General features: G+C 36.4%; 1 protein-coding gene across 1 annotated transcript; it reads right to left on the bottom strand.

Moving 5' to 3' along the window:
- Nucleotides 1–6: 6 nt before the first annotated feature.
- Nucleotides 7–18,323, bottom strand: dennd6b (DENN/MADD domain containing 6B). The gene is made up of 20 exons (XM_058985828.1): nt 18,014–18,323; nt 17,089–17,127; nt 14,818–14,860; nt 14,255–14,367; nt 14,036–14,116; nt 12,642–12,747; nt 10,226–10,305; nt 9,691–9,753; nt 9,357–9,412; nt 9,025–9,147; nt 8,653–8,748; nt 8,355–8,449; nt 6,219–6,284; nt 6,051–6,115; nt 5,211–5,300; nt 4,496–4,549; nt 4,146–4,255; nt 3,943–4,045; nt 3,267–3,341; nt 7–2,952 (listed from the first exon to the last, which is right to left on the bottom strand). Exons 1-20 carry the CDS (start codon nt 18,167–18,169, stop codon nt 2,830–2,832), a joined length of 1,737 nt encoding a protein of 578 aa, XP_058841811.1. The 5' UTR covers nt 18,170–18,323; the 3' UTR covers nt 7–2,829.
- Between the last annotated feature and the right edge of the window lie 238 nt (nt 18,324–18,561).

The raw sequence follows: 18,561 nt of genomic DNA, 5'->3' as shown, positions 1-18,561 counted from the left end.
CCACAAAGCCAGATAAATATGACTCGGCACTCAAAGGGCTGTCTGCCCTTGATTAAACGTGTCAGTTAATATACATATTGCTCAATTGTCTATGGACTGGAATGCCATTCTGTGGTTTCAGAGATGGTTAAAGTTCAGTGTTTTGATTGGGGAATGTGTCCGCCTTTTTTCTGGGATCCAGGCCAAGGTGTTATTACTTTGCAGAAGTGCAGTGGTTATTTGGGTGAAGATGCAGCATACAGAACTGAAATGTCACTTGGGAAGCTAAGCTGCTGGTGGAGAAGTTGTGGAAGAAAATAAACATTAAACAGCAGCTTTGTGGATATGAAGGCATTCACGTTTCATTTGCGGAAAGGTTGCTTCCCAAATCACAATGTTTTGCACTCACAATCTTTACACCACCTGGACAACCTTTGCACATATGCTTAGCAATGACACCTTGGAAGACAGCTGAACTCCGTTAGCCATGGCATACTGCTCTGGTCAAAGCACTGATCCTAAAATTGACAATCTTTCAGTGGCACCATTTTAAATGGGTTTATGTTATGCAGTTCACTGTGTACTAGTTGAAGAACTGTAAAACACTTTCATTTGTGCTTTGAAACTTCTATAAAGTCTCGCTGCTCAAATCAAATTTACAGCTGTATTTGCCATGTTTTGATACAGTGCAAACAAAAAGATTATTTTATGAAAAAATTTACATAATGGGTGCAATAAATACTATATTTTACTGTAATACGGTGGAAATGAAAAGAAACCATACATAGTGATATGGTTTGCATATCATATCTAGAATATTTTCATCTCCATAGTTATCATGGTACACAAATACACATTTGTTTTCACTTTTATTTTATTAATGTATTATTTATACAGTGCTTTATTCTGCACTATTAATGTCAGTCTGGATTAAAACTACAATATCTATGAAACTTGCCCATTTCAAACAGATCTACGTTCAACTGTTTTACACTACTATACATTTAAAGTTTGTTTTCAGAATACTTGAGGGGAATACTAATCTTGAGGGGAGTTCAAATCCCACCTGAAGAAAGCTGGAGTGTGCCTTCATTCTGACCTTTCTTACCTGATTCTAGCAACAGCTAGGCTAGATGATGAAAATGACATTACTGTGCTGAGAATGGATTAGCTGGGAAATGGTAATACATTATGTCTTCTGATGAATGTCCACATTCCATTCCTAAGGATTAACATATTAAAAATAGCTGGATTTCCCTTCCCTCACTCAAAAACCTAAAATGGAAAATACATTTCTAAATGGGGGTGGGCAATACTACTAAATTTGGATTATTAACACCCCCCCCCCCCCCCTCCACCACCACCATTTAGACAAAACACTAAACAGAATCTTATCTTGATTGCTCACCCCTCAGTATATTGTACTGTATTTGCTCTTGCAACACTCTGAGTTACAGTTACATCAGTAAATTAAGTTACAGTTTCAGTGCTTCAAGCGCATATTTTTTTATGTGGCACACTGTGAATAAGTGGCTATGCCAAACATGTAAGGAGCATTAAATAAGCGTACGTCACTTCTTGTTTTCGAGCAGGGTATACTGTCTTTTCAGAAGCAACTTGTGCAGGAATAGTTAGCAACAACTGCAAATAATGATCTAATCACAAACAAGAGAATCATTACAAAACCAGCATATTAAAATGATAAGGCATTAAACATTACAAAATTGTAGATAATATAAAGTACACCTTTAACAGCTTCATATTAATGGTCTGTGTTTTTCATTTTGTGTATAATGTGGTATGATTGTGCTGTCTTTTATAACTTAATTATTGTATACTGTGATCCTTGTATAAAACGTGCATCAGCTGTGTAAAATATTGATGGGAAATTTAATAATGTATTTATTAAAAAAAAAAAAAAAAAAAAAAAAAAAAAATAATTGAAAAAGATTTTACCAGTGTTACGGAAACTACTGAAGTACAAAATAACCAAAATGATAAAATTATTGTAATTATTGTTGCGTTATATCCAACAACGCTAGAAAAAAAGTGACTTGTTCACTAGCCAAGAGATTTACTATTTTGTGTGTCCGGTGGCTATATTAGCAATCAATGTAAAGTTATGCCAAAATAAGCCAAACATCTAAAATGTGGATGCATCTAAAACGTATACAAAGTTGGCAAAAAGAGGGGGTTGTTATACAACTGCACAACGTTTTCTGATTTTACTTTTTAACACTGTTTCTGTAAAATCTTACTTCTCAAAATAGCTTTAACTCGCCTTTCATGACTGTGTAAAATGAACAAAGCAATTATGTAAGCTAATGTGAATGGTTCAGTCCACTTCTGTTAGTATTTACTAGTATGCCTTTAATCAATATGATACAATGTATACTGCTGTTAAAAGCTGATGCTATGATATTCCTTCTTACTGTCTGTAAACGGCAATTCCACAAAAAGGATGTTCATTTTTGTTGTATCCTTTCCTGCATCAAGTAGGATGTTTACAAAACTATGCCCATGTTGTTTTCTGGATTTTGTTTTATATCTGTCTTTTAAAAGAAGACATCTGGTAGAACACTTTCAATACATAAAGTCAAAACAGGAGTTTACATACAATTTATGTGGAAGAATGAATTCATAATTTAATAAATAAATACATAAATAAATAAATTATAGAAAAATAATAAATAAATATATTTAACTGTAGTTATCATTTTTTGAAGAAAATCAAAGACTTAAACTGTTTGAAAAACAGTGGAGGGGGGACGGGACGGGACCCTTTTAGAACAGGGCACTTTTTTTTACACTTCTGTAAATAAAGGAGATACTATTTCTCGTCATGTTTTGTCAGTGGCGATGAAGAACAACCTGTAAGTCTTCAGGCAGGGAGCTGATGATGGTCTCAATGTATAACTCTAGCTTCTGGAGCACCTCCTCTCTGACAGGGAGCTGTTGATGATGGGCTTTAACCTGCCATTGAAAGAGAAAACGAAAACATTAAGTCTCTGGCACCCCTGCATCAAACTCAAAATATGAATAGTCTTACAAGGGCTTGGTTTGCCCAACCCCCATTAGTGTATCATTATTATGTACAAGTATCTTACTGATGTTCTGATGAAAAATCATTTTAAATTCAAATGGTATTGCTAGATTTATGAATGTAGAAATGATACGCGTCTGTGTGCACACATCACGTCTTTATGGTGGAATTGTCTGGTTGTTGTGAGCATTTCTTTGTGTCTGTTTGATTTTTGGGGGTTATTTGACAGAATGAACATATTTACCAGCTTCTCCCGTAGTTTCAGTACTAAATCCACAATCTCAACTTCAGATTTATCTTTAATCCACGCCAACAGATCCTGGAGAAAGACAAAAGATTATCTGACCAACTCGAACAAACCCAAACCTGATATGGAAATACAGTCGGCGCCGCTTTATCAGGAAGCCTCAGGAGAAGGAAAAATATCCAGAATAAGCGGCTGTCCCAATTAAATGAGAGGCAGTTGAGACGACCTTAGTCAAGCTTTTTTGTTACTTAATGAAAAGAAAAAGAATGAAATCACATCACATTATGATTACATGTTAAATACAAAATAAAATTTTAGTTAATTTTAGATAATTAGTTTTTTTTTTATTCCTAAATCACATCTTATCACAAGGCGAGGCAATTGCATTCTTGACACGGCAACTTTCTTTGCAACAGCAGCCTGAGAAACCACAGGAGACAAGAGTCCAACGTGGTTTACGCAAGTCACAGTGTAATCACGTACTCACTGCACTGTGCTACACAACCAGTCTTGCTCTGAAAAGCGATCTCCGTTCATCATTTAAAAATACTGTATCCCAATTAAATGAAGTGACGTCTAAATACATACATCTTGTCCCAAAAAAAGTTAAATGTGAGCAGTCATGAGACAGCAGCTTTTCATATGGTAAGCACAATCTCCTTCTATTACTTACAGCCTCGCATATAATCTCTAAGTGAAGGCACTCCAGTTTCTGGGTCATTTCCTTGTGCCGCTGGCGATACCAGCCATCAAAGTTTGGTGACCTGAAAAATCGGCTAGAGGAAAACAAAAGCAAATTAGTCAAGGTCAAAAAAAAAACAAAAAACACAAGATAAAAAGTACCCCTCCTGAGGGAAGGAGAAGACCTTGTCTAACCTGTAAAGCCCAATCCAGTCCCCTTTGAGAACAGAGGTAAGTTGAGGTCCTGAATGTTCAAGTGTCCTCATAAACTCGTCCTGACTGAAGGGTCTGATTTGGGGGGGGTTCTGAAAAAACATTGAATTAATACATGATTAGTAGTAGCAGTAGTAGTGGCAGTGGCAGTGAGCAGCAGTAAGAGACCTGTATATAATCCAACAGTACCAATACAAAATAATAGTAGATTTATAGTAGATTCAGTCTAGCCCAGAGGTCAACATCTCAGATAGGTTTATTCTCAGATAGGTCAAGACAGTAGGTACAAATAAGCATTTATAATTATTTATAAAGAAAAATAAAACATTTACCTTCCATGGAATTACAGCTCTTTGCAGTGGCATTAAACTCACCAGGTAACGTTCCTGTAATCATATAGTAAAACAACAAACACATCATAAAAACGTCACTGCCTTCAGCAAGTGAAAAGTTCCGCACAGAATATTATTGCTAAAAATTAAATACATTTTAACAAAATTCAAAAAGGCCATTTCTTTTTCCATTGCTGGTGCCAGGTGATTTTAACAAGGAGGCTTGGAACCTTGAATGAACACTTAATTGCTGCAGTAATCTCCAAAGGCGACGTCATTTGGCCTCAAGCTCACTATCAACATGGAATCTAAACAGATAATTATTTTTTTCTTCTTGTTATTACATTGTTCAAAATTGCTTCAATTTACTGGAATTAATGAAATTTATATCGGTTTATATATTTTGGAGGGCACTGAGCAGCTTCTCAATATCTACCACAGTAGCTTTAAAATAAAGATAAAGGGCCATAAACAGGCTAAATAATCCCCTCTGCGTTTGGAGACAAAGTATATTTTACTCATGCTGTACTTAAACTTTTAAACATATACAAAACCTGGAATTATTTGAAACATCCGGTTATCATGTTACCAGACTGTCTACTGCACGTGCAATATGCAATCATAATTCAACTGGATATAACAAGTCCTGTTCTGTAAAATGTGACAGTACTAAGAACATAAAAGAACTGCAGTTTCAGCAGCAGGTTTTCCTTACCAAAGGTATTATGAAACTCTGAGTGAGCTCCAGTAAGTGTCTCCTCAAGATGGCGCTCTGTACCTCCGATGGTCGCTTCCTTTGAATCCCCTGTGAGTGAGTAAGTCAAGTTACATCATTCTCCAGCTTGCACAAGTTGTACCATTCAGATATAGATACTTTGCAAACAGAGAGTCGGTTCAGGTCATGATATTCTGCAACACAACAGCACTGGTATGCCCAGCACTGCTTTTGCTACTGACTAGGGGTGTAAGGGTACACCAATATCTCAATATGATACATATTACGATATGCAGGTCACAATATGATGTGTATCATGATACATGTGATGGTCCTAATGGGTTACTTGTATGATGCATAATAAGATCAAATGATCATTTAATGACAGACTATTTTGTCAGAAGACAAAAATTAAATGACTTAGGGAGAGTATGTATTTATATCAACTATAAAACACACTTATTCTTCATTCAAGAACAACTTGGTGAACTACAATGAGCTATGTTGTGCTTTTGGTCTTGTATCACGATACAAACAGTACATACTTATTTTACACCCCTACTAGTGACACACCTGCAGTTTGGACTCTCAAGCGGTACAGTGCTCTACGGCAGTTTGAGTTTCAGATGTAGTGGCAGGACAGTGAAGAGGCAGTTCTGTGTTATTGGGCTCCGCTCTCTACTTGACCTTGGAGGCACAAGGTTTCAGATACACACACTGTGTCATAATTACGTCTTTGAGCTATAAATAACTAGCAGTACAACCATTCCAAAAGCACTGTGCATGGCCCAGACGAAGGAACTGATCATTTTACAGAACAGGAAGAATCAGTCTACTTACCTTTAAAAGTCTTTTGCTAAGTGTCTTGTCCTTGTGAAGAAATGTTTTATAAGCTGTGTAGACCCCTGAGAAGACAAATTACTGTATCAGGCGAGTCAGGGGAGGGCAGAGTTATGGCTTATTTTACAGCACAATACATGTTTTTCTTAATAAACAATCATAACCTACCAGGTTTTGTATCTAGCGTCTTCAGCTTTGTAAGTTTCTTCACTTTTACTTGTTTAGGCAAGTCACCTTTAATGCAATTCAGAGAAGCGTCAAACTGACAATTCATGACACCATGAAGTTAGCAATCAATGTGCTACAGAGATGATCAAATCTGTGGTCTCTTGGTTACAGTTACAGTCCCACTCTCACATCATTAGGTTTATTCTGACTGTTATTCATGATATAGTGCTCCCTTGTCAGAAGGTCCTTTATAACACAGAACAGGTTAGAAGGCTGTATGGTTGTGGCTCCCATTTGCCCCATAATGCCATTAAACTATAACTTTCATTCTTCTTGTATGGCGGAATGCAAATAGCATGGCCTCTTAATTATAACTAGGGGTCTACTTAAATCGCGGTAAATTTACGTATTTTTCACGGGTATGTTGCGGAATAAAATTAGGATTTCGCATGTTTAAACATTATATAAACCAAAGTAGACAGTATTTCAGAACACTATAAAGCCTAAAAATAGTGATACTTGCTTCCTTACTAAAACAGAGTGCTGGCATTTGTTAAAGGCAAGTATGCATCCCCCGGCAGTTGACTTGCACATACATTGAGACTGCACGTTCTACATCCACTGAATTGGTTGGAAGTTAAGGCAAAGCTTTGCCAAGTTATACAGATGTGGAAATCGATTAGAAACAGCCCAAAACTTGGTTACACAAGGGCATCTGGCATACTTTAATAAAGTCAATGTATGCAGTACGTTCATTTTCATGTTATTTGTCCCATCCAATAATTTATTTTATTAGTACCGAGTGAAAACAAAGAAGACGTGGCTATTCGGGTCTAAAATTCCAACTGTAACTGCAGGTTGAAGCGAGGTGGCTGTGCTGGATCGTTTTAGTACTGATTTAACTTGCAGACAGGAATACTTTTTGTCTCGGCTGACTTTCCAGTTTGTTTTGTGAAAGCTGCTGTTTATTTTACGTTCTGTTCAGCAGCCTCTGTAGTAGCCTTTTGTTTAATGTGTGATTCTGAAGCTAGATAGCGATCGATCGTATTTTCTCCAAATACACATTAAGATATGGAATACAATTACCTCAGTCTGCAAGTAGTTTATTTGGGAAATATCTTGAAACGATCATCAGCCGAAATATAGTTTGCTTTCTTTGTCGTCCATTTCTACTATTTTACCTCCAATGCTGAAAACTAGATTTTAGCAACCTAAATGAATCAAAACAATGCAGCACCAACTTTGTCCCGCCCCCTCCTGCACAGTACCGGTCACATAAAAGCAGTAAAGATAGGCTGATTAAAACGTTGTCATTTGAATAGTAAACAAGAACATTCTGCTTTGGAGAATTTATTTTGTAAATGTTACTTGTGGACATTTTTTGTTTGTTTTTTGCTTAAGTGCAGTGAACACGGGACGACGAAGGAATAAAAATGGGCTATCTACAGAAGGAAGTCACATAGTTTGCGTCGCTTGCGTTGTGCAGTAGTTCATTTAAACAAGTTTTTTTTTTTTTTTTCCTCTCCGTACTTGTTTGTATGCATTGGCCCCTAAGAGGTGAATTTCGCGGTGACCCCTCAATTTCCCGATTTCCGCGAAATCGCGAATTAGGTAGGTCCCTAATTATGGCTCCTGACTACAGCATTATAAAGGGGGAGTATTGTATTTAGTGTAGAACTGAAAAGGTATAATAGATTTATATGCAATTCTATCATTTAAGATTTTACATCTGCAAACATCCTGCACATTTCTCTAAATAATATTTTAACAGGATTGGGCATTTCCTCCTGTAGCCGGTTTCTTCTAACATTTTGTTAACGCTGAACTGATAAATACATTCCCAATGGCTCACCCAGAAGCTGTACAGAAACTGTGTCCGTCTACTAGAGGACAATAAACAGCTGCTCAGTGGAATACAAAATATGAAAGCAAAACAAACCCTGCTACAGTAAATATACCAATGGATTTGTTCGAATATGTATATAAGAGTATGCAAGAGCATGCAATATCCTTTTAGTATATGAAATATAAATGAACAACATTTTAAGAAAAGTGTGTTCAGAGGCAAACTACAAATGAAATGCAGTATTATTTTAATAACTACACTTGCTAGACAGTTTTTTTCTGTGCTCATACCAGACATTTTCAGATCTCCTATGCGGATGATATGGGGCCAGTATTGGAAGGTTTTGATGAAGAAAGGGTTTGTCACCCCCAAGACAACATTGGGCCTGGAAAACAAAAGCACAGTCTTCTAATTAGGCAGTACAACAAGGTTACATTGTCCTTTAAAAAGAGTTAAGGACTCTCCATCCATGTATATTTATACATAACCCACCTTTAAATATGAAACTGACAGTCTTACAAACAGGAAATAGCCAGTTAGACTAAATTCTAAATGATCACTTTAGTTTTAATTTGGTGTATTACTTACGGTGCTTGTGTCCTGGTTGTGTACTCTTTAAATTCACTGTCGTGAATTGTAAAGTAGGGGCGATAGTCACAGCAGTATTTTAATGGGGAAATAGAACTGGAAGAGAACATTCAAAAAGTCAATATAGTAAAGATAGATTAAACAAAGTTTGATATTCATTAAACTATTTTGGACATTTTTTTGCAACAGATTTTACAACAGTCTAGAAAATCTTAGTTTTCTGACAAAAAAAATAATTACTTGCCAAACTAACATCAAATGACAACTTTTGCCAACCTTACATTTATCAATTTTATCAGGTTCGCAAAATAATTATTATGGGCTTACAAACCAGCTTTTGGTTCTAAGAAATAAAAACAAGGCTATAAGTACCTGGTGAGCGCAAGAATAGTTTCTGAGGATACAGTAGGAGATGGCGCCATGACAACAATTGGCTCTCCCAGTAACATCAGCTCCCAGAGCATCTGAATATGAATCAGGATCGGCTGGAAACATCTTAAAGAAGAAATCACATTCTATTACAGGACTGTATTACAGAGGTGGAGGAAAACTCAAATGCTTATAATAAAATGTGCATGTGCCCCCCTCTCAGGCTAGAACACAAGTTGATTCTGAAAGCATCAATAACTTTTTTAGAATTGGAAGAGCTCTTCTAGTATGAAAGGTACCACCACAGTGTCTCTAGTCAAACAGAAAGTACGTACTTGAACAGATCCAGTTCATGGACTGTAGGCAGAATCATAGGTGCTGGCAACAAATTCTGAGTAAAGAAAAATAAAAAGAATATGTTTTCCATATGCATCAAATTCCTTAGCAACAGAGTCGTAATTACAGTTAATGATATAGTATTTACTACATGCTCAGAGGTTGATTTTACAATACCAGGGAATAGCTGGATTATTTGCACTTGAGGTACTCCTCTGAGAACCAAAGATGGCTGATGAAATATACCCAAAGGGCGATTCCCCAGTGCCTTAAATTCTGGTGGGTTATAGGTTGATCACCCCTAGTCTTTTACTGCTTTATTGTGATATTTACCTCCTGACAGGATTGCTTAAGAGGACTGGCTCCTGGTTTGTCATTCTTTGAGGGAATTCTCATCTGTAAGAAAAGTAATAATTCCTAGATAGAAGTTGGGAACTGCAGATATATTTTTGCAATGTGGAACAGAAGTAAACTGAAGCTTATAGTATCCTGGATTTAGCAGGATTGTTTTTTCAGTATTTCCTAACAGCCAAAAATGGCATTTGCTGTACATGATTTAGTTGTGTTTCAAATTGCAAACAAACATTTAAAATCTATGTCAAGAAAATCCACAATGCTAACCTAAAACCAGCCAAAGTGAAGTAGGGCAGGGCAGTTCAGCAAGCTTGGAGTTAAAGGTATTCATGGTAATAGTGTGACATTTGGTTAATTCGATTTGTAGCACTAAGGCACCATAGGAAGTAAATATCAGGTTGGTATAGCTTGGGACATTATGGATCATAATAAATTACAGCATCTAAGAGGTAATTCAAAAGTATCCAATACAGCATGTGCACAATTCACATATGTATAAACCTGTATAACTTACCTGTATAACCACTCCCATCACTGGCAGGTTCAGAGTTTGTCCAGGGATTGGAGCAGGCCATTGATCAATCTCATTGCACACTACAAAGCAGGGGGAAATCCAGAGAATAATGCATGTATAGGTATTTGCCTGCTGATGTGAAAGTAGATGTAGATGTCACCTTCTAAAGACTCAGTTGGGTTTCTTACACTGTGAAACTATCCAACTTTGAAGAGATAAACAGCTTGTTGTCAGACATAAAAAGGTACACTAAAATAATGGTAAATAAGAGACTCTGTTACAGGAGATGTTTACAGTACTAGCAAATAATTGAACTTTAAAATCAGCTCTGACAGATGGAAGTTGCTTTAGCAATAATCTTTGTTGTCTCATTTCCTTTTAAAATGCTTGCCTTTCGTGAAAACAATGTACTAATCTGAACAGTCCTTTTAAAAATATAAATGATTTGACATTTCTGTTTACTGGCTATGCAAAACATATAATTCTACAATCATATTGTGCATTAGGTATCTTTAACCATAGGCTGCTGACATTACTTAGTTCCTGTTCTGGAAGAGCAGAAAATAAATTCTGCATTATTGAGTCGAGAAACCATTTCCTTCCTGCAACATGCACAACTGCATCCATATATGGTGTGGTAATACTGAATAGAACAATTTAAAAGACGTCATAAGTAATGTAGTCTTTGTTTGATGAACAGATCCCCGTCAAACAAAAGTGAAGAAGCAGGGACGGTGTAATAAAACCTAACTCAGAAAAGTGGGACTTGTATGTATTGTCTTGAATACCATGTATATGCAAATTTAAACAGCTCCGTGCGACTATCTTAGTAAGTCTGTAATGACTGAAATAGGTTAGGTGAGCCATGATAAAGTTGACTATTTCTAAAGTTATTTATTTCTAAAGAATATTTTGCTTGTAGTACCAGTATGTAGTATTTTTTTTCACATACATGTCTGTTAAATTCAGTACACTGGATTTGTTTTGTAGTAAACAGCCTTCTGCTACATTCATTTTTAAAAATACATGGTTTAAAATAGGGGTGGGAATTTCAAGCAATTTAGTGTTCGAGTACTTGAGCGTTAAAAACTTTGAGTACTCAAACCTAATGCCAGACAATATTATTCTACATATGCGCCACAAAAATTACCACGTTAACACTAGAACGCTGCGGTTATACTCATACCTAAAACAGCCACCGGCAGTCATTATGACGGTACATTTTAAACAACATCAATATTAAAATGAAAGACAACTATCCAATACAACTCAAAAGTTTTATTCAAGCACATCATATGAAAATCAGCCAAAACGGCGTATTTAAATGAACAATTAAACATAAAAGGGTTTATTTTCTACATAGAAAGCAGTACTAAAAAATTAAAATATAATAAAATAAACATTTTAAAATAAACTAGTGTGTAAACAGGTATATGTACATACAAAACTGTAAAAACTAAAGTAGTTTTTAATTTAAAACGAAAGTAACATGTGTTAGCTCTTGCGTGTGTCATTTGGTGCTGCACCCAATCCAGGTTGCAGCTTTCAGTTTTCTGATCGACATGTTTTTGCTGAAGCGCTGTGACTAGCTTAAAGATGAAATCTCTCCTACTGATATTTTCCCTGGTACATTCCTTGTACAAAATGAAGGAATTGATGGCTGCCAGGTCCAGTAGAACTAATAACAGGATTGTGTGTGTGCGTGTGTGTGTGTGTGTGTGTGTCTATATATATATATATATATATATATATATATATATATATATATATATATATATATAGTAACTGAGCTTGCACTACTCAGGTTCATTACCCCTTTAAAAATAGACATACGACACAGAAACTTGATGTTTTGAAAGCGCTTACACGCTAAAATCTTTAACAATACAAAATAAACAAAACAAAAAGGCACAGCAAGGGCGTCTAGATGTCATGGTCCGCACCCAACAGCGGCTCACACACACACACACACACACACACACACACACACACACACACCACCCCCACCCACACTACCCAAACTAGTGGTAGGGTCCCTCCCCGGAACAATACAGATAACGTGAATGCACAGGACCAGATGAAAGTCTGCCAACCTGAAATGACCGGGTCGCTATAATATATTCAACTTACATTCATGAAGATATTATTTACATTTTTTCAAGTACTCGAGTAATAAATTAGTGCTCGAGTAATTGTAATTATTTTGAGTACTTTAACCCACCCCTAGTTTAAAATACTTAGTACCTTTTAATATGACTTATGAAAGCATCTTTACATAAGGGGAGGGCAAATGTGTGTCTGTAGAATAAATCAAAATATTAACTACATGACACTTTAACATTTCTAATCTTAGGTGCATTCATATTTCAGTTAGAAAATGTATTTAACCCAAACAGAATCCTTTATTATTTCTTACCTGCCTCCAGACAAGGCTCTAGCTTCTCAAAGTATTCGGGTGCAATGAGCTGCAACAGGGATTGGAATAGATTCACAAAGGGGAGTCTGGAAATCAGCACAAGAGACTGTAAACAAAGATAGAGCTGTTAAAAGGGCAGCATAACTACAGTAAACATATCCAATATGTTATATATTGGCTCAAGTATTAAAGGGCACTGTGACAGAGAAAGAATGAATCTTTGTTATAAATCTCCCTCATGATCTGTGAGGACGCTGTGTAAAGGGAACAGTGTGCCCAGGACTGGATGGTCTGACAATTCATTCCAGGGAAAGGTGGAAGTCGGCCATCTAGAAAGGGGGCGGAGCCACGGTACACCAAGTCATCGCTCCAGAAGGAAAGTGATGTGGCAACCGCGGATTGGAGAAAAAACGGTTGCACTCGATAACCAAGAGGGTGTGACTGACTGTACAAAAGGGGATGTGGCTAAGTGATCTGTTTCTTTGTTACGGTTGAGAGAACCGCTGAAGTAAATTAAAAAGTAACCATGAGTGTTACGTGTTTGTTTGTTTTGTCATTTCTAAATTGTACTTGTTTGTTCTTATTAGACAGCTAACACGTACCAGGACCTGTCACTTAAGGCCAGCACCAACCCGGACAACACTTCACCACTGTGCACTAATGAATTGTATTTCACCGCTTGCACGTTAGCACTCACTCTGGACTTGTGATCGTGTTTGTGTCTTTGTGTATGTTTATACTGTGTTTATTATTTCAGGACTGTAACTCATGGGTTAAAACTGTGCAATACACATTGCTGCGTATTGCCTGGGAATATTATTTATGGTTGCCACGACCTGGATTAAAAACGGAACCAATAAAGAATTGTTTGGACCGTGAACTTTGTTGTCTGTCATCTGTTACACATTGCATCACTTCTACACCTGGGCACTGCAAACCACTTTGCCACAGGCACATACAGGTGAGCCAGGACCTCTAACACCATGCTATAACTTTACAGTAACGAATAACTTAAGATTTTAGAACACCTATGGGCACCCATCTTGTAAGTTATTAAAAACACAGAGAGTGTATCATTTTCTAAGAAAGCAATGCTGTCGAACCTTTATAAAAAAACAAAAAAATTAAAAAATTAAAAAAATCACAGAAAAGCTCAATGGAGTTCAAGGGCATTTCAAAGCTGTTTTCAAACCACCAATATTTGCATATTTATTTTGTACAACATAAAAACTGCCTTTACTAGTCTAAAGACCAATCATTTTAAACCATGCAGCTAGAGTAACTTTTTTTGGTTGATTTGTATCCAGCCAGTGTAATACATTAGGCTTTATTAGGTTAAATACATATAGCAGTTATATAGTATACTTTCCAGCTGGACATAAGATGTTACACACCTTTTGAAAATATCCTCTCTTCACAGAAACGTCCTTAACTTGCCTGAAGTAGACATATCCATAGTAATGTGCTGTATCCCTCTGGAAGTAATAGAATTTAAGTAAAATTCTTGCAAGCACAGTACATTATAGCATTAAGGTTGAAAAAAGGATGATCAAACTTAAACTGTAGATGGCTATTACCATAGGAATTTTTTTTTTTTTTTTTTTTTTTTTTACCTTCAGCACCACTGGTGCCTCCCTGTTATATGCATTCTCCTCATGAAACCATAATGTCTTTCGTCCCACAGACTGACGGACCCGGAAACTGAATTGGGTATCCCCAAGACAACCTGTGTATCATTTTGTATACAAGTTTTAACAAATATATGCATTCATTGATTTTAACATTAATTTATAAACATCACATTGCTTTGATAACTTGCTTTGATAAATGGATTACATAAAATCTAAAACCAATCATTATACCAACTGAGTGGTTTCAATAACATATGAAATGTACTGCAAGCCACCTTCTTTTATCCTACAGTACAAAGCTCCAGTAGCTGTGCTGTTTATCGATTAGACAATATTGTTATTATACTCCACCTATTATTAATTATTAGGCTGATTAAATAAAACTAAAGCATAGCTGCAAAATATGATTTTTCTGATCCAGTTATGCCCCTCTGATGAATAGCAGTCTGCTTTCTTAAAACATTCACATATAAAAACACTCCTGAAATAACACTTATTTTATACTGTACAAAAAAAGCTAACAAAATACAGCTGATGTGATTTACCTGAATACGAATCTGGAAAAGACAAGTAGCATATGCTTGTTTTCTAATACAAAACGGAGAAAAAACACAGTTACAAAGGTATTCAGATTCCGATTATAGCCCTACCTATGTAACATATTAGTGACGACATAACCATTCATGTTAATTGTTTGAAAAACACAATTCAACACCTACATATAATAATAATAATAATAATAATAATAATAATAATCTTTATTTTATATAGCGCTTTCATGTGCATCTTAAAGCACTGAACAATAAAAAAACTATAAAACATAACAATTTGTTCATACAATAAAAGCCACTGAATAAAAATGCGTTTTCAACCTAGATTTAAAATTGGTTACAGAGTGACTATCCCTTATGACCTTCGAGAGGTTGTTCCACAGCCTTGGGGCTAGACATGAAAAGGCTCTGTCCCTATAAGATCGCCGCTTAGCTCTTGGTACCTTGAGTCGACCAGAATCATTAGATCGCAGACTGCGAATTGGGTATATGGTACCAGAAGCTCACAGATATAGCTTGGCGCTAACCCATGCAGAGCCTTAAAAGTCAGCAATAGGATTTTAAATTTTACTCTCAACTCCACTGGAAGCTAATGCAGCGTGGCTAAGACTGGAGTAATATGATCAGTAAATCTGGTTTTAGTTAAAATTCTGGCCGCTGAATTTTGGACAGATTGTAATTTTTTTTAAGAGAGTTTTTTGAGACACCAGCAAGCAAAGCATTACAATAGTCTACGAGAGAAAAGGCATGAATCAGCTTTTCTGCATCTGCCTGAGTAAGACAGGAGCGAATACGAGCAGTATTAAGTAGATGGTAAACAGAAAATTCAGTAATATTACGAATATGCTCATCAAAAGCCAAGTTTTGGTCAAAAATAATACCAAGATTCTTTAGACTAGTGCTAGGCTGGGTCTCAAGTCCATCTACAACCAGTTTAAAATGTCCACATTTATTTAACTGATGTGAGGAACTGACCAGCATTACCTCAGTCTTGTCAGGATTCAACTTAAAAATTTTTTGCTGCATCTAATTCTTGATATCACTTAGACAAACCATAAGACAAGATATTGTTAACTCAAAGTCTGGAGAAGTGTGCATGTAAACCTGGGTGTCGTCCGCATAACAGTGACATTTTATGCCATATTTACGAAAAATCTGTCCCAATGGAAGCATGTAAATACAGATCCCTGCGGAACACCAGAAGCGACTGTAAATGCTGATGATGAACATTGGCCAATTTTTACATACTGCTCTCTACCAGTTAGGTAGGATTAAAACCAGCTGTGTGCAGAACCTGTTACTCCCTTAACCTTTTCCAGTCTACTCAAGAGAATCGTGTGATCAATGGTATCAAAAGCAGCGCTAAGGTCTAACAAAACAAGAATGGAAATAGAACCCGAGTCAGCATTCATGAGTAAATCATTGACTACCCTAATAAGAGCTGTCTCCGTGCTGTGCAAGGATCTCAAACCAGACTGGAAAACATCATATACATTGTTGTTAAGTAAATGATTTTGTAACTGATAAACAACAGCTGGTTTCAAAATCTTTGACAAGTAAGGTAAATTGGAAATAGGTCTGTAGTTACAGGGCAAACTGGGGTCTAAATTATGCTTTTTTAAAAGGGGAGAGATTACAGCACATTTAAATGCAAAAGGTGCCATGCCAGAACAAAGTGATTCATTAATAATGGGAGTTAAGAGCTGAAAAGCTTGATTTGAGAATAGGGGTAGATTTGGATTTTAAAACCGTCTCAAAAACACTATTTGAAAAGAGCTCATTAAATTTTGAGAAAGGAGTTCCACAAAATGCTAAATTCTCAGTAAGGGCTTCTGATTGGGTCACTAACCAAAAGCTGACTTCTAAGGTTTATAATCGTATTGTTAAAATACTCATAAAAGCCATCGTATTACAATTTACACTAGATTATTTTTGTTACAACACAACCAGCCGGAGAACATAGAAGTGTTATGAACGTGACCCGAGTGTTTTAAAAGTGACTAGTATTGGTTTGCACGTAGGCTAAAAACACCCAGTGTTTTGAGCGTACTACACCGGTGTATATTGGAGACTGGAGATTAGTTGAGACCTGGCAATTATTTGAAGTTTTACGGTATTTAACCTTTGAAATTAAATGTTTTTGGAGAACTAAACTGATTTTGGACCAACCTGCCAAAAGATAACTTGTTATTATATCCAGGAAATATGTTTGTTTTTTTTTAAAGATTATACATGAATTAAACAAAGAAGAAAACAAACGGTTACCTCTTTTTCTGTCAGTTTAACCTCATGTGGATATACGAGCTGGAAAAAAAATAATAAAAAAAGGTTCGTTACGTGTACTGTATAGCATTAAAACAAAAACGGTACTTCCTTTTTGTAGTTGTGTATCCACAGTACTGTACGCAGTTATGTTTTGGTCAGTGCAATTGATATGGGGACATCTGTTCTGGCTACAAAAATATGGGGACATCTGTTCTGGCTACAAAAATAACAAAATGTATCAAACGTCGTTTTTGAAACATTAAGCCTACATAAATGACTGTGAAAGTGTAACACTTGGTCACACTATAATAGTTAAAGTAAATCAAGAACAAAAAACAACATTTGCCAGGCTCCTAACATTGCAAAGATATTAAAAGCGAATTCAGGAAGTTGATGCATTCCGAAATCCCTTTCCAGAACTGGCAAAGGCGCAGCCTTCCTTACCCCAGAATAAATCGGGTGACGCCAGTTACAAACGAGGTTGCAAGCACGACTATAATCAAAAGTTGTAGTGATATAATGACAGTTACCATTTGAACCTTGCTTATCACAGATGTGCGGCACCAGACAGAACTGTGCTGTCAGATCTGTTATAATAAAGACTGACGTAACGACATATACTAAACAAAATTGTGTATGAAAACACATAATATGTGTTTAAACCTTCTTGCTGTATTACAAAATACAACGATTTGTACTTTCTAAATGTATGCCCACTCCTCGATTTATATTTTGATACCAAACTATGCTGCCAATCGCAGATTTAACTTTAAATTATGCCTCAATTGTGTATTGTTTAATAATCATATGTACCCGGTACTAGTACAGCTGTACGATTTATATACCCCCTTGGGCTCCTGTCCTGTTATTCCCCTCCCCTCGACTCGACTTTGCTTCCTACTCTGGCCTGGGGATGCTTTGGTACCTCAATGGCCTGCCCGAGCTCCAGGTCGAAGGTGACAACGCAGACACACTCGAGCCAGGATGAGAAGCGGGCCCAGGGCAATCGTCTAGCCGAAACTTCAGAATTTCGCTCCGATTTAAAATAGCTTCGGGGTTCGTTACTTTCAAACAGATCCATCACGGTTTGGGCAGCTGTTTCTTCATTGTCCTGGATACGACTGTATTTTGGGGGCTTCGTGATGAGTAAAGTGTTACAGCGCCCTCAAGCGTGGAGGTCTTGCTGTTTCAAAGCTGACTCAAATTTTAGCAGACTTCTTGCTCGTACCCTATCCAGGAAATCCAGATGTTGCATTATATTGTTGAATTCAGAGCCAACATTAAAGTGCCTCTACTAGTCTAAATACTGCAACGTTTAAATCTTAATCGTTTTAAACCATGCAGGGTGGAGTATTTTTTGTGAGCACTCCCTTGCATTTAAAATTCACTTTATAAAACTATTTCAATAGACATTCCAGCTATTACTTTATCATCTATACATGTTTTAAAATTTGGAGAAGACGTTCTTTAAAA

The sequence above is a fragment of the Acipenser ruthenus genome, chromosome 14, assembly GCF_902713425.1.
Source record: "Acipenser ruthenus chromosome 14, fAciRut3.2 maternal haplotype, whole genome shotgun sequence".
Lineage (NCBI taxonomy): Eukaryota > Metazoa > Chordata > Actinopteri > Acipenseriformes > Acipenseridae > Acipenser > Acipenser ruthenus.
This window is presented reverse-complemented; position numbering and strand designations above follow the sequence as displayed.

Excerpts from the sequence above, each read along its gene's own strand:
- dennd6b (XM_058985828.1), bottom strand. The coding sequence starts at position 18,169 with ATGGATCTGTTTGAAAGTAACGAACCCCGAAGCTATTTTAAATCGGAG. Across the intron at positions 9,148-9,356 it reads CATGAACTGGATCTGTTCAA|ATGTTTCCAGCCGATCCTGA; the intron begins GTACGTACTTTC and ends TTCTTCTTTAAG. Across the intron at positions 5,301-6,050 it reads TTAGCAAAAGACTTTTAAAG|GGGATTCAAAGGAAGCGACC; the intron begins GTAAGTAGACTG and ends ACTCACTCACAG.